This window comes from Callospermophilus lateralis, chromosome 5 (genome assembly GCF_048772815.1).
Source record: "Callospermophilus lateralis isolate mCalLat2 chromosome 5, mCalLat2.hap1, whole genome shotgun sequence".
NCBI lineage: Eukaryota > Metazoa > Chordata > Mammalia > Rodentia > Sciuridae > Callospermophilus > Callospermophilus lateralis.
In genome coordinates this window covers 48,660,125-48,675,387 of record NC_135309.1, presented here as the reverse complement: position 1 = coordinate 48,675,387, position 15,263 = coordinate 48,660,125, and the positions used below count along the sequence as shown (strand labels likewise).

General features: G+C 33.5%; 1 protein-coding gene across 1 annotated transcript in view; it reads left to right on the top strand.

The window, feature by feature from the left end:
* Positions 1 to 15,000, top strand: part of Fem1c (fem-1 homolog C) — a 28,621-nt gene extending 13,621 nt beyond the window's left edge. The window contains exon 3 of the mRNA XM_076856657.1: positions 10,331 to 15,000. Coding sequence (XP_076712772.1) covers positions 10,331 to 11,640 — 1,310 coding nt within the window. The 3' untranslated portion in view covers positions 11,641 to 15,000. The remainder of the gene's footprint in view (positions 1 to 10,330) is intronic.
* Positions 15,001 to 15,263: the final 263 nt, after the last annotated feature.

The window sequence follows — 15,263 nt, the reverse complement described above, 5'->3', positions numbered from 1 at the left end:
TATTTATTTAATTGATTGATTGATTGATTGATTTTTGTATTGTGATCTTACTGTGTTGCTGAAGCTGGTCTCAAACTTGACATCTCAAGTGATCTTCCTGCCTCAGCCTCCTAAGTAGCCTGTACTTCAGCATATGTTGTTTGGCATTTGTTTATTGAAGTATTACTTACATATAGTAAAATTCACCCTTTTTAGTATATTGTTCTGTAAGTTTCAGCAAACATACCACTGCTACAATAAAGATAACAAAAATTTTATTCTCACCCCTTTTGCGTTTAACCCCTTCACTAGTCTCTGGCCATCATTGGCCTGTTATCTGTGCTTATTTTTTTTATGCACTAATTTTTGTTTAGCTGTTGAATGAACATTTATTTTATTCATTTATTTATATGTTGTGTTGAGAATTGAACCCGTTGCCTCACACATGCTAGGCAAGTGCTCTGCCACTGAGCCACAACCCAGCCCCCTAGGCACTAATTTTTTCTTTTTTATAGTAGGCTTTCTGCTCTCGAATTCTATTTTTTTTATATTGATTTTTTTTAGTTTTAGGTTGACACAATATCGTTATATTTATGTGGTGCTGAGGATCGAACCCAGTGCCTCACACAAGGCGCACTGAGCCACAACCCCAATCCCTAGGCACTAATTTTATTTTTCATTATTTTTTTTGTAAGCTGTTAAATTAACTATTTTATTTAATGTAACTGATAAAGTTAATAGACAAATATATCTTAAGGTAACAAAATGTTATAACTGATGTTTACCTTCTACATTTTAAAGGATATTTTAGTATAGCCAAAGACTTTACAAGTAGATTTTACCTATTTTTGAAATGTAAAATGCACAATTATAATATTCATACTACATATTTTGCAATTTTAAAGTTTTAGCGAAAACATTTGAGTCTCTGCAAGTAAAAGCAAGAGTTCTTATACCTGAAACAAATAAAGTGTATTACTAATAAAGTTCCAACAGATTAGATAATGCAGTTTAACTATTTCATTTAGGGGTAAGAGGACAAAAGTACATAAATTGATTACAGAACTAGTCATTTTCATTATATTAGTATGGAACTAGCAATTTTCATTATGATTCATAATAAGCAAAAGAGTGCTTATAGTAGATATTAACCACAATAAAGAATTTTTCTCAAGAAAGATCACAACTGACTTGACAAGCTACTCAGATATTACTGAGTAGAGTTTAGTGTCCAGGGTTTTTAAAAAGTGCATTCTTAAACTAAGATAAAACTAATTCTACCAATAGCAGGAAATAGTTTTAGGGACTTCAAATAAATCAGATAATCTCTCTCTCTTTTTTTTTTTTTTTTTTTTAATTGGTGAAATAGGTTTCCATCTGTTGAAAAGAGAAGGATCTAGTGTTGAATGACAAGGTTTGGCAAAGGTATTTTCTCACAGGTGAAAGCTTGGTATGCATTGCTTTAAGATGCATCTTTCCAATAAAGAAAAAATGTTTATTAGATGAATACAGCACTTTTCAGGCACTTGATCTCACTTGGTAGTTAAGTTGGTGTTCAGATGTTTATTTAATGGAAAAAGATTAAATTATAAAGTGACTTTAAGCCATGTTCCCACAGAACATCTGTGTTCTGTAAACTAAATTCAAATGTTCCCTACTAAAATCAAATAATGATTAGGCACTAATTTTAGTAGTGAAAATTCTAAGCAATGCATGTGTCCATCGACAAGGAACTATTTATATAAGTTTGGCATATTCCCTTAGTTTTTCACTATTAACCTTTAAGAAAAATTATGTAGTATCTTTGTAGTTTATAGAACCTATCCAGACCATGTAGTAACATTAATAAAACAAAATGCCCAAGATGTTGGTGAGAAGCAGGAAGCAGTTTTGTATGTACTGATTATAACTTTGTCAACAGACAATATACTGTAGATAAAGTATGTTTCAAAAAATTGGAAGAAAGGATTTTAAAATTTTTACCATAAAGAAATGATAAATATTTGAAAAGATAGGTTTTAGTCCAATTTAAACATTACACAAAGTATAAATGTATGGAAACATCTTGTTGCCCCATTAAGATGTATTTTTTTTTTTTTAAACCTGGGGTGTTTAACTAATAAGCCACATCCTTAGCCCTTTTTATGTTTTTAAATTTTGAGACAGGGTCTTGCTAAGTTCTTTAGGGTATTGCTGAGTTGCTGAGGTTGGCCTCAAACTGTCTATCCTCCTGCCTTAGCCTCCCAAGTTGATGGGATTACAGGTGTGTGCCACCACATCTGGCAGTATATGCAATTTTAATGTTTTCATGTATTGAAAATCACTTTGGCTGGAGAGTATAACTCAGAGGTAGAACACTTGTCCAACATATACAAAGCCCTGGGTTCAATCCTTGGCACTGAAAAATAAGTAAATTAAATAAATAAAATTAATTCATTAAATTAATTTACTGGATACAGTGGCTCATACCTTGTAATCCCAGCTGCCTGAAAGCTGAGGTAAGAGGATCAAAAGTTTGAGGCCAGCTTACGTAACAACGAGACCCTGTCTTGAAAAGTAAGGGCTGGGGATGTAGCTCAGTGGTAGAGTGCTCCTGGGTTCAATTCCCAGTATAATAATAACAATAATAATAATGTAATTAAAAAGTATGACTTGGAGAGATGATACAAAAGTTACATTGGCTTTAAAATTATGCTTTTTTTTTTTAAACAAAAAAAATTTTAAGTCTCTCTCTTACAAACTTTAAGTAGTAGTCCAGGCTATAATTTAAAAACTCATCTTGCCAGATGTGGTGTCTCATGCCTGGTCTCATTTGGTGTCTTAGCAACTAGAGAGGCTGAGACAAGAAGATCGATACTTTGAGACCAGTGAGGTCCTAAACAATTTATTGAGATCTTATCTTGCAATAAAAAAGGCTGGGGATGTGGCTCAGTGGTTAAGTGCCCTTTGGCTCAGTCCCCCATTGTGGGGGAGCTTTAGGGTCTTCCGAGGCATGAAAGTATGGTGGTTACATGCTTGATCTGTTGGGTAATTGAGATCTCCTCTTTTAATTTTATTTTTTGAGCTTATTTTGTCCTCAAAAGCTATGTTTGGATCACTTTTGGTGATATCAATTATTAAAAATTTAGAATCTACCTTAGCTTTTTGTGGGACAGAAACAATATAGGATCTTATACTTGAGGAATAGACAATTTAGGTAAGAAAATCTATTTGCAAGGCAGCAGCATTATACTAGTGTAAGGTATATATAAGTATATACAATTTTAATATTGAGTATCTACCAGGATGAGACATAGTCACCAGACATGTCCAGAATGACAAATTGATATGGTATAACCAAGAAGGCCTCTTTGAGTTGCTGAAATTCTTGAGAAACTTGAAGAATAAGAAGTTAAAAAGGTAAAGAAAAAAGTGCATTATAGAAAATCAAGACATGGAGGTGGAAATAAACTGATGCTGGAAGAAATAGGTTGGAGTAATGTTAAAAGCATATGTAGAATCTGTAAGTGTGGGGGTATTAATAATGTCTTGGCAAACGGGGGTCAGCTCCACTTAGTACTACCTGAGAGAGTTAAGAAATAGCTCTCATGTTTTACATTTTTTAGCTTTAAAGTTTTTAGTGGTTGGGAAAAAAGTCAAATGAGAAATATTTCATGATATTTAACAATTTCAGAGTTCCTAAGTAAAGTTTTATTGAAAATCAGTTGTGGGGCTGCGGATGTGGCTCAAGTGGTAGTGCGCTCACCTGGCATGCGTGCGGCCTGGGTTTGAGCCTCAGCACCACATACAAAGATGTTGTGTCCGCCGGAAACTAAAAAAGAAATATTAAAATTCTTTCTCTCTCTCTCTCTAAAAAAAAAAGAAAGAAAAGAAAAAAAAAAGAAAATCAGTTGTGTCTACTAGTTTAGCATATTGCCTATGGATACTTTCATTCTACTTGGCAAATTTCTACTGAAATCTTATGGCCTGCAGAGTCTAAAGTGTACACTAGCCTTTGCATCCCCTTGGCTAGATGCATGATGAATCATTCACACCAGTGGTAATGAGAAATGAGGCTGGAGGATTTGGAATCTCGAAATATTTCTGTCATTTAAAATCCACATCCCGATGTGTATCTTAAGTGTGTCTATGCTAACCAAGATATAATCTTAATTCACCTAACATGGTTTCTAAACCATAAATTTTATTACTCTCTTCTCCACATAAATAGTGCTTGAGAATCAATGCTGTAGAATTTTGAAAGCTACCTTAAAGATTTTCTTGTGTTTTCTTAGAAGAAGCATGAAAGTTTTTGAGTTGTAAAGTAATGTGAATGGTTCAAGTTTTATTGTGAGGTTTGGCTTATAGTCTGTGTAATTTATTTACTGGAGTTTAGTGTGATTGGCATTTAACATGATCTTAAAAATGATCATTATACCAAAGTGTCATTTGTGTCATTTGTGTGTTTATGTTTTACCACTAATCTGTATTTTATTTGTAGGTAGAATATGTTTTTTCCTCTACCTTGCATACTTATAAGATTAAAAAGGTACAACAGCTAATACAATGTTAAGAAAATAAAAAATACTGTACTAGCGTAACTTACACTTTTTCATTCATTTCTGATTTTTATTATTTGCTGCTTTTCTGGGTTTGTTCTCCCCACCCCTCAAATAACTTCTTGGAATGGATACTTAGGTATTGTAAGCCTTTCTTCTTTTCTAATATAGGCACTTAAGAGTATGTACATTATCCTCTAAGTACAGATTTTATGTCCCACAAGATTAGTTCTTTAGTGTTTTCATTGTCATCCCATCAAAATATTTTCTAATTTCTATTAGCTCTTCTTTGACTCAGATTATTTTGTGAACTTTTAAATTTCAAATATACAGAGATTATTCTGGTTATCTTTTTGTTTTTGATATCTAACTTTATTGCAGTCTTTTTTACATTTGTTGAAACTCCTCTTATGGCCTAAAATATGGTCAGTGTTTGTGCATACTTCATATAGTCTTGAAAAACACTGGGATTCTACAGCTGTTCAGTCCTTAAATCAAGTATGTTAATTATCATTAAATTTCTTTATCTTTACTGATTTTGGTCTTCTGTAGTGAAAGGTATATTCAGTTATACTGTTTGTGGATTTGTCTGATTTTCCTTATAGTTCTGTTGACTCTTGCTCTATGGATTTCAAACCCATGTTATTAGGTGAAAACAAATTTAGGGTTATTGAATCTTTGTATTTTGAATTTTATCATTATAAAATATTTCCTTTATGTCTAATCATGTATTTTGCTTTAATGTCTACTTTGATAATTTAGTACTAAAGAGCTTTCTATGGTTAGTTTTTACATAGAGTATTTTTAAATATAAAAATATAAGTTATATTTTTGTGGTTAGTTTATATATAGGATATATTTTTGCCACCTTTTCACTTGTAGCATTTCTTTATTCCTTTATTTAAGATGCATCTTACATGTCTTGAGTTTTTGGAGTTTGTGTTTTTGGACATTTGTCTTAATGGAACCATTTAGTTAACTTGCATTTAATATAATTACTAATACAGCTGAATTTAAATCTGGCTACCTTTTTTATTTTTATTTGTGCCAACCTGTTTTGCATTCTTTGTCATCATTGTCATCATCACCTTCTCTGTCTTTCAGATTATTTGTATTTCATTTTTTTCTTCTGTATTAAAGACAATGTAGTAGTTATATCCATACTCTGGAACTATTATTTTAGTGATTGCTTTAGTGATTAATCACTACTTTGACTTATTGAAGACTAACAGATTTCTAATTTTACTCCTTTCAACAGTGCAGAGATCTTACAACATTTTAACTGCAGTTATCTTGCTTACTTTTATGTTATTGCTATCAAAGTATTTACTTATATGTATTGCAAGCTCTACAAGATACTGATATTTTTAAAGTCAATATTTTAAGATTTATCTACAAATTTACTCATTTTGTGGATACTTATTTCCACATCTCTAGCTTCCAAGTGGCTCATCTTCCTTCTGTCTAAAGAGTACTCCCATGATATTTAGGTCTGCTAGTAATAAATATTTTAGTTTCGGGTTTTTCTTTCTAATCTAAAATGGTGTTTTATTTCACATTTATTCATGATGTAGGTATAGAATTCTAAGTTAGCAGTTTACTTTTCTTTAGTGGCTTTAAGTATGGGTTCCATGTCTACTGGCTTCTGTTGTACCTGGTGAGAACTTTGCTGTCAAATTGTTCTTTTGCAGGCAATTTCCACCCTTTGTCTAGTTTTAAGATTTTCTTTCTCCTTAGTTTTCAGCACTTCTGCTGTGCTTTGCTTCAATGTAGTTTTCTTTTTATTTATCCTTTTTGGTGTTTGTAAAACTTATTAAATTTATAGTATAACCTTTCATCAGCTTCAGAAATGTCTCTAACTTTATCTCCTTAAACATTGTTTTTGGCTCATTTTCTTTCTCTCAAATTCTGGTTTTATGTATGTTAATGCTTCTGGCATTGTTCCCTGTCTCTTAGAGTCTCCTGCTTTTCCATCCTCGCTTTATTTCTGTATATTTCACTGGGCCTATATTTTAGTGTACTAATTCTCTATTCAGCTGTGTGTTACCTACTTTAAAAGCCACCCACTGAGTTTTTCACTTTTAGAATGTTCATTTGGTTATTTTCTGTAATTTCCAGTTTTCTGTTGAATTCTCAATTTTTTAAAAAATCTCTTAATATGATAAGCATAATTGCTTTTAAATTTGTGTTTATAACTATATTAATTGAATGTCATGATAGACTTAGCTCTCAGGTCTTTATTTCTCTTTAGTTTTTGTGTTCTGGTTGTTTTTTTATGTCCATTATTTTTTGATTGGGTATACCATCAGTTACATATCATCAACATAAAAAATTGAGCTTTAGGGGGCTGGGGATATAGCTCAGTTGGTAGAGTGCTTACCTTGCATGCACAAGGCCCTGGCTTCAATCCTGAGCACCACCAAAAAAAAAAAAAAAAAGAAAAGAAAAAAATTGAGTCCTAATACTATAATATCTTCCTTTAAATAGTATTTACATTTGCTTATAGCTTTTGATTACATATACTACTCATCCTGGATTGTTATTAAATTCTGTTTGAGTTCCTATGATGCCTTGCCTATTTGTAATTTACCTTAACTCCCTAAGGTACCAGCCTTTGGTACCTTGATACTTTTGAGGAAACCCAAAGTATATGGAATTTTTAGAGTTCCTTTTTTGGTAGACTATAGACTCAAGTTTTTGCCTCTAGACCTTGCAAGGCTATTGAAAGTTCTGCTCAGTTTTCAGATGTCTCTTCCAGAATTGGTAGAGGCCATTGTGGAAAGCTTTCCTAAATCCCTCTAGTTTTCTCACTTCTGGATTTGTGCCCCCTTGTTGTCTCATAATTGCTATGAAAAAAAAAATTGTACTAGAGATTGAACCCAGGGATGCTTAACCACTGAGCCACAATACCATCCCCTTTAATTTTTTATTTTGAGACAGGGTCTCATTGAGTTGAGGCTGACCTTGAATTTGACATCCTCCTGCCTCAGCCTCCCAAACTGGTGGATTACTGGCATGTGCCACCGTACCCATCTCAAGCAAATTTTTAAAAATACAGTTTTCATCCTTCCTAGTTCTTATAAATAGCACTTGTTAACCAGTTGCACTGCAAGAGCTCCTTCATCTTTCCTAGTTCTTAATTGGTGTGTAGTTATGTTATCCCTGACATTACTAGGTGTCAAAGTACCTCCTCACCCCTGCCTTCTATATGAAGTAGTTTTCAAAATATTAGACTGTATTATTATTCCAAAAATATAGGCTGTATTATTTCAAGAAATGTAGAAATTTAGTTAATTTAAAAACTGCCTTTTCCTGCATTATTATTTTTATTTTATATTATTCTGAATAGAGAAGAATGCAGTCTAGAGATTTCTTTTTATTTCTTATTGCCTATGTCTTGGGGGTGGGGATGGGAATAGTTGTAATTCTCAATTCAAAATAGTTTACATAAAACAAAATAGTTTTTAAAATATATTTGGTCGGGGCTGGGGATGTGGCTCAAGTGATAGCGCGTCCGCCTGGCATGCATGCGGCCCGGGTTCAATCCTCAGCACCACGTACAAACAAAGATGTTGTGTCCGCCAAGTACTAAAAAAAAATAAATATTAAAAAATTCTCTCTCTCTCCCTCTCTCACTCTTTCTTAAAAAAAATTTTATAAAAAAATTTATAAAATATATTTGGTCTAATAAATGTGTTTAATAGAAATTATTTTAAACAAATGAACATCAGTAATCGGAAGTTCTAGGCACTCTCAGTGCTTGGTCATCTTATACATTATTAAAACATTTTTTTCAGCTGGGTGTGGTGGTGCGTGCCTGCAATCCCAGCAGCTTGGGAGGCTGAGGCAGGAGGATTTTGAGTTCAAAGCCAGCTTCAGCAACAGTGAGGTGCTAAGCAACTTAGTGAGACCCTGTCTCTAAATAAAATACAAAAAAGGACTGGGAATGTGGCTCAGTGGTCGAGTGCCCCTGGGTTCAATCCCTGGTATATCCCACCCCCCAACAAAAAAAATATTTTTAGACATAATTTCATTGTTGATCATTGAAATTTTGAGTCAGAATTAACCTCTGGAATAATTATGTTGTCCTTACAGATATCATGGAAGACAAAACAGGACAAGCATATAAGAACTAATGAATAATAACTTTTTTTCCTCTAATTTTAGTGATAAAGTAGATTTGTTATTTGAAGTATTTAGGCTTAAACAACTTCCTGCCACATGCTGAGTCAGTGGTCCCAAAAGCCACCCCTATGTTTAGGGTGATTTACCATACAATTGTACTCATGGCTAAGATTTATTACAATGATGTAATAAGGATACAGAACTTGATCATCAGGGGAAAAGATGCAACTGAGGTCTAGAAAAATATGTGTGCAGCCTTTTTTTATGCTTTCTCCCTTCTATGAAGAGGCACACAGAGCACATTCCTCCCTAGCAGTGAAAATACACTGCCCAGGGAAATTTCATGACATTTAGTTCTATGGTTTTTACCAGGAGACTGCTTATGTAGGTAGGTACCCTTTGCCTAACACCTAAAATTTTAGACTATAGAAAGAAACTAGGTGTTTGACATGCATTGTGGGTGCAGGGGGCACAGCGAGCTACCTTATCCTTTGGGGGTGGGGATTATATCAATGCAGAGAACTGTTAAAGATTCCCAAATGCCAGCCAAGGGTCAATCTTGCAAGTAGGTCTTTCTAAGGATGGCAGTCTCAGCATGCTGTTAATTAACTCTTTTTCTATAGACATGCCCCAGATGACTCACTGTTGAAATGTTCTGCAAACATTGTATGTAAATATCAAAGATCTGCATGATAATTTCTCTTGATAATTAGTAAAATACTTATCTTTAAACTTACATAGCTAGGGGCCTGTGGTTGTAGTTCAGTGGTAGAGAACTTGCCTAGATGTGTGAGGCACTGGGTTCGATCCTCAGAACCACATAAAAATGAATAAAATAAAGATATTGTGTCCATCTACAACTAAAAAAAAAATTACATAGCTAAAATACCTGATATTTATGTCCTAATATACTTCATACAGGCTTTTTCTAATGTTCCAGTGCCTGTTGTCAGTTTTAATTCATGTGTGGGAAGAACAGGACAGTGTTAGAACATTTAGTACAGCTAAAAAGAATGTTTAAAAAAATTAAATTACAATGGGAAATATTTCATTACGAAAGGACACTTCAGATGTCTCCTTTTAAAGTTCATATTGAACTACCCACGTATTTTTCAGATTTCAGTGGATTTGTTTTTCTTATGGGAGGTTTTTAGGGAAAGTACTTTGTAACCATAAGTTTTGGCTAAAATAGCTGAAGCTTACTTGACAATTTCTGACCTCCATTAGAATCAAACGCAAAAATCTTAGATATTAAAATACTAGGTTTCTCCTTAAGAAATGGGGAAGCTGATCCAGAAAGTTAAGTGACTGTCAGCAAAACTGAATAGCTAGTTAATTTTATTTCATCTGTTTTTAGTCATAGAATATTCACTTAAAACATTAATGAAAAATACCAATAGGCGTTATATTAATTCTTTTATCTGGTGACTTTAGATATCTTTCCTTACCTAATTTGGTCATGTTATTTATTCAGTAAGTTTAACAAATATTTTATTCAGCTCCTGCTGTGTATCATATATTAATTTTAGGTACTGAGCAAAATTGTTTTTTTCTTTGTAATTAAAATATCACCTAGTTAAGGGTGGCTTGGAGTTGTCTGCTTTTCTTTAGATTCTAAAGTACATATTTGTATTACTTTATATTCTTTTCTCTCAAATTATATTACTTTTTATTTTCCTCTCTTTAAGGTAATACTGCATTGCATGATTGTGCAGAATCTGGAAGTTTGGACATCATGAAGATGCTTCTTATGTATTGTGCAAAGATGGAAAAAGATGGTTATGGAATGACTCCCCTTCTCTCAGCAAGTGTGACTGGTCACACAAATATTGTGGATTTTCTGACACACCATGCACAGACCAGCAAGACAGAACGTATCAATGCTCTAGAGCTTCTCGGAGCTACATTTGTAGACAAAAAAAGAGATCTCCTTGGGGCTTTGAAATACTGGAAAAAGGCAATGAACATGAGGTACAGTGATAGGACTAATATAATTAGTAAACCAGTACCACAGACACTAATAATGGCTTATGATTATGCCAAGGAGGTAAATAGTGCAGAGGAGCTAGAAGGTCTTATTGCTGATCCTGATGAGATGAGAATGCAGGCACTATTGATTAGAGAACGTATTCTTGGTCCTTCTCATCCTGATACCTCTTACTATATTAGATATAGAGGTGCTGTCTATGCAGACTCTGGAAATTTCAAACGATGCATCAACCTATGGAAGTACGCTTTGGATATGCAACAGAACAATTTGGACCCCTTAAGCCCCATGACCGCTAGCAGCTTATTATCTTTTGCAGAACTATTCTCCTTTATGCTACAGGATAGGGCTAAAGGCCTGCTGGGTACTACTGTCACATTTGATGATCTTATGGGCATACTGTGCAAAAGCGTCCTTGAAATAGAGCGAGCTATCAAACAAACTCAATGTCCAGCTGACCCATTACAATTAAATAAGGCTCTTTCCATCATTTTGCACTTAATTTGCTTGTTAGAGAAAGTTCCTTGTACTCTAGAACAGGACCATTTCAAAAAGCAGACTATCTACAGGTTTCTTAAGCTGCATCCAAGAGGAAAGAATAACTTCAGCCCTCTTCATCTGGCTGTGGACAAGAATACTACATGTGTAGGGCGATACCCTGTTTGTAAATTTCCATCTCTGCAAGTTACTGCGATACTGATAGAATGTGGTGCTGATGTGAATGTCAGAGACTCCGATGACAACAGCCCCCTACATATCGCTGCTTTGAACAACCATCCAGACATCATGAATCTCCTTATTAAATCAGGTGCACATTTTGATGCCACAAACTTGCACAAACAAACTGCCAGTGACTTGCTGGATGAGAAGGAAATAGCTAAAAATTTGATCCAGCCCATAAATCATACCACATTGCAATGTCTGGCTGCTCGTGTCATCGTGAATCATAGAATATATTATAAAGGGCATATTCCAGAAAAGCTAGAGACCTTTGTTTCTCTTCATAGATGATAATTTGACTGTATTTAAGCACTGTTAAAGCACGAATTGGTTAACAGTTGTTTCATAAATGAGCACTGTTGTGATAACACCAGCATTCATTTAGCTTAATATCATTGTGCTCTCATCAGCTAACACATTGTAAGCATCAAATTTACAGGATTGGTTTCCCAGTATTTAATATAAATATACCATATATTATTTGTGAATTACTGAGAAATTGTAATGTCATATTCAAATTTCTAAAGTTGTCCACCAAAGGCTTATCCATTCTGGTTTTGTTTGCTGTTGCTTGTTTGGGACAGAGTTAACTGTTTTTCAGTGGTGTCTTTATACTTTACTGGTTTGTGAATTTTATACAATTGAAGGTCTCTTTCCTGCTTCTTTCTTCTCTCCTCCAAGCTTCTCTCCTGTTTCCACTTTATTTATTTTATTTTTTTCTTAACCATTTCTAATACAAAATTTTTCCCCCTTCTGGACCCATGCTAGGTAGTACAAAGTACAAACCTTATGGACTTGTTACCATTTGCAGTTACCATAAGTGCTTTATCTTCTCTATGCACCGGCTTAAACTTGACTGTTGTATGTTAGTGTATTTTCTATGCAGCAGTTGGTCAACTTCAACTCAAAACACAGTTTTCTTAAGTTTGTTACAAAGTTCATTTTATGAAAGTACTCTTGTAGCATGACAGTTTTTAGAGCTGTAGGTTTGCTATCTGAGCTCAAGCGTTTTTGTTTTTTTTTTCTTCACATCTGAGGTTTCTTTCTGTAATCCACAGAAATTTTTGTGTGCTAAATTTGGGAAACAAATCTATTCTAACTCATTAACCCAGTTGAAATTTAGGTCTGTCATCTTAATATATCATGCAGTAAAAGGAAGACTCCAAAGTGACCCACCTTTCATGCTGCTCCAGCGTTGTCCTGCTTGTGCTGATGGTGTGATTAGGTGTAGAAAATTTGCTTAAATTTAACCTCAAAGTTTATCACACAGCTTAATAAGTCACATTGAGATATTCAGTCATCGAACTGCAAATCACGTTTTGTTACAAAAAAAGAGCTAAAGCATGTCGGTGGCATGATGCTTGCCAAGCCAGATCTAGGCATCTAGGATAATTAAGGTATTTTATGCAATTTACTGCCGTAGTATCAAAGGTCAGTAACAGTGTTCTTTCTTTCTTCAAGCTTATGTATACCTTTCAAGATAACTTGCATGAATTACTTTGGTCTCAGTTATTTGTCACCCCAGTTAAACACAAAAGGTTGCAGTGCTTCCTGTTCCCTTACTTAAAGTTAGCCCTCCCCTCTTCCCTCCTCTCCCTCTCTCCCTCTCTTCCTCTCTCCCTCCTTCCCTCTTTTCTTTCACAGATTTGCTAATGCCACAGAAAGGGCTCTTTTAAGAAAAGATAAGTGAAAACTACTAAAAAAGATTCAGGTAATTTTCATTCAGCACTTTATTGTTATTCAGAATAAAATTTATGGTGGCATATTTGCCCTGAAAATGTCTTAATGAAATTTTTCTGAATAAAAAGCTCCTTATTGGTTTGAGAAAAATTCAGTTTACCTGTGAGTTTAAATGAGCTGGATCACCCACTTGGATTTTGGGGTTGACATTTTATTCTGAAGGTTGATGCAATGCTATTTAAAGAGTCATCATGCACACAGTTACATTAGATTAATCTTCATCTTAAGTCAGTAGAAACTTGTAATGAAGAGTAGTTAATAAATAAAAAAACATTAGACTTTTTGGCTAAATAATTGAGGTTTGATTTTTAAAAAGATATCCTTCCTCTTTTACTAGGTTGTAAATTTAATTTCACCATTGGAAAATGATTAGCTCATTTGATCATTAGCTCAATTTGATCAATGGCCACTCTCCAACTTTTTGATGAAGAGGTTTTACGATCTCTTACTACTCTGGGCAAATTTGATGAAATATTTCAACTGCCACATATATTAAGAATAATTTATGACTTAAATGTTCTAGAAATATCAGACATTAATATTTTTAAATCATCTGCCTCTAACTTTGTAATATAAGATATATTCATGAGCTACTTTTTTTTAAAAAAGGAAAACTTCGCCAGTATAGTGACTCTATATTAATTGATCTCAGTTTGGAGGTAAAAGATGACAATTGGATTTTTTAAAGTGATTTAATATTTTTCCCTCCTTTTTTGGCAGGGGTGAGGGAGTGGGTTTTACACATTCTTTGAGCTAGGCACATCTAATGTTGTTTTACAGGTGAAATTGAATCGGGCAACTCCAATATAAAATAAGGATTTCTTAAAATATCATTTTTTCCACCACTAAAAATAGGTAACTTAGAACTAGTCTTCAGTCTTGATAACTGTAATGTCTTATTTCAAATAGGGTACAATTCTCCCTCTCTACAAATGCCATTGGGAGCTCTTGAAAAATCAGTTTATTAGATCACAATTGTCCATGATTTTATTTTAGAGGAAGTTGGTTCATAAGTGTGACCTCAGATACTGTTAAGGCCTTCATCTGAAAGCATTCTTAAAATTGTAAGACTGAATAAAATAAAATTCTTAAATTTTAAGAGCAGATGAATAAATGTTTAGTGAACTAATTGTACTCATTTGAGCCAAAATAAAACTGTAGTATGGTGGTGTTGGCTTGAGTTAATGTTTGAATTTGATTAAATTTCTACAAAAAAAATACCCTGTTGGGGCTTTTGAATTTTAGATGTTCCACTGTTTTGATAATTTCTATAAAAGGTCATTTTACTCAGATACCAGTCTACTTTCTGAAGACAAATAGATTATAGATTTTAAAATAGTCATTTTTCTTGTCCCTAAATCTGACAAGTTTGTCTAAATCAACAAAGATAATTTGGTGCCCTTACGATTTTGAAGTTAGGTGATTGCTCACTTATAAAGTGGCTACCTTAATTTGTAATATTTTAGAAACCTCCATTTACTGTGACTTGGGGAAATTACTTATGTGATATTTGGAAAAGTAGCTCTTTAAAGTCATATTGCCCAGAAAAAACCCTAGACTGAATTTACAGGTATAGTAATGCTTGTAATTAATTTTCTCAGAATTGTGGGAGCTGTATGAGATAATACCATATTCTGTACATTGTAACAGCAGCACTATTGCTTGGAACTATAAAATTAGATACTAAGGAAACTAAATTGGTCATCTTTTTCTATTTTTCTTTTTTTTTCTTTTTTCCCCACCCTCATTGTATTACTAAACAACTAGTTTCTCTCTCTTTTGTCAGTTCCCATTGTGTATTTTTCAGAAGAAGTACTGTATTCAGGTGCCAGCCAATAAATTGTCACACAATGGAAAACAATATGCCACAACATTCATTGTAAGGTCTAATAAAATTAAATTTGCACCAAATTTAAGTGTATTCTTATTAACTTTTAATACTTAATGGCTGTTATTTTAAAACATTTGGTTTTGGACTCATGGACTCTTTTTTTTTTTTTTTTATCCTGGACTCCTTTAAAAAAATACTTATTTAGTAATTTATGACCAGTTAGAATTTAAGAAAAAGCATGTATTATTAATAACTTCTATGTAAAAAAGATGGCTTTTCTTCAGCTTGTTCTAATGTTTTCCAGGAAAGACCATAAAGATAATAGGAAGTCTTTTGTTGTGAA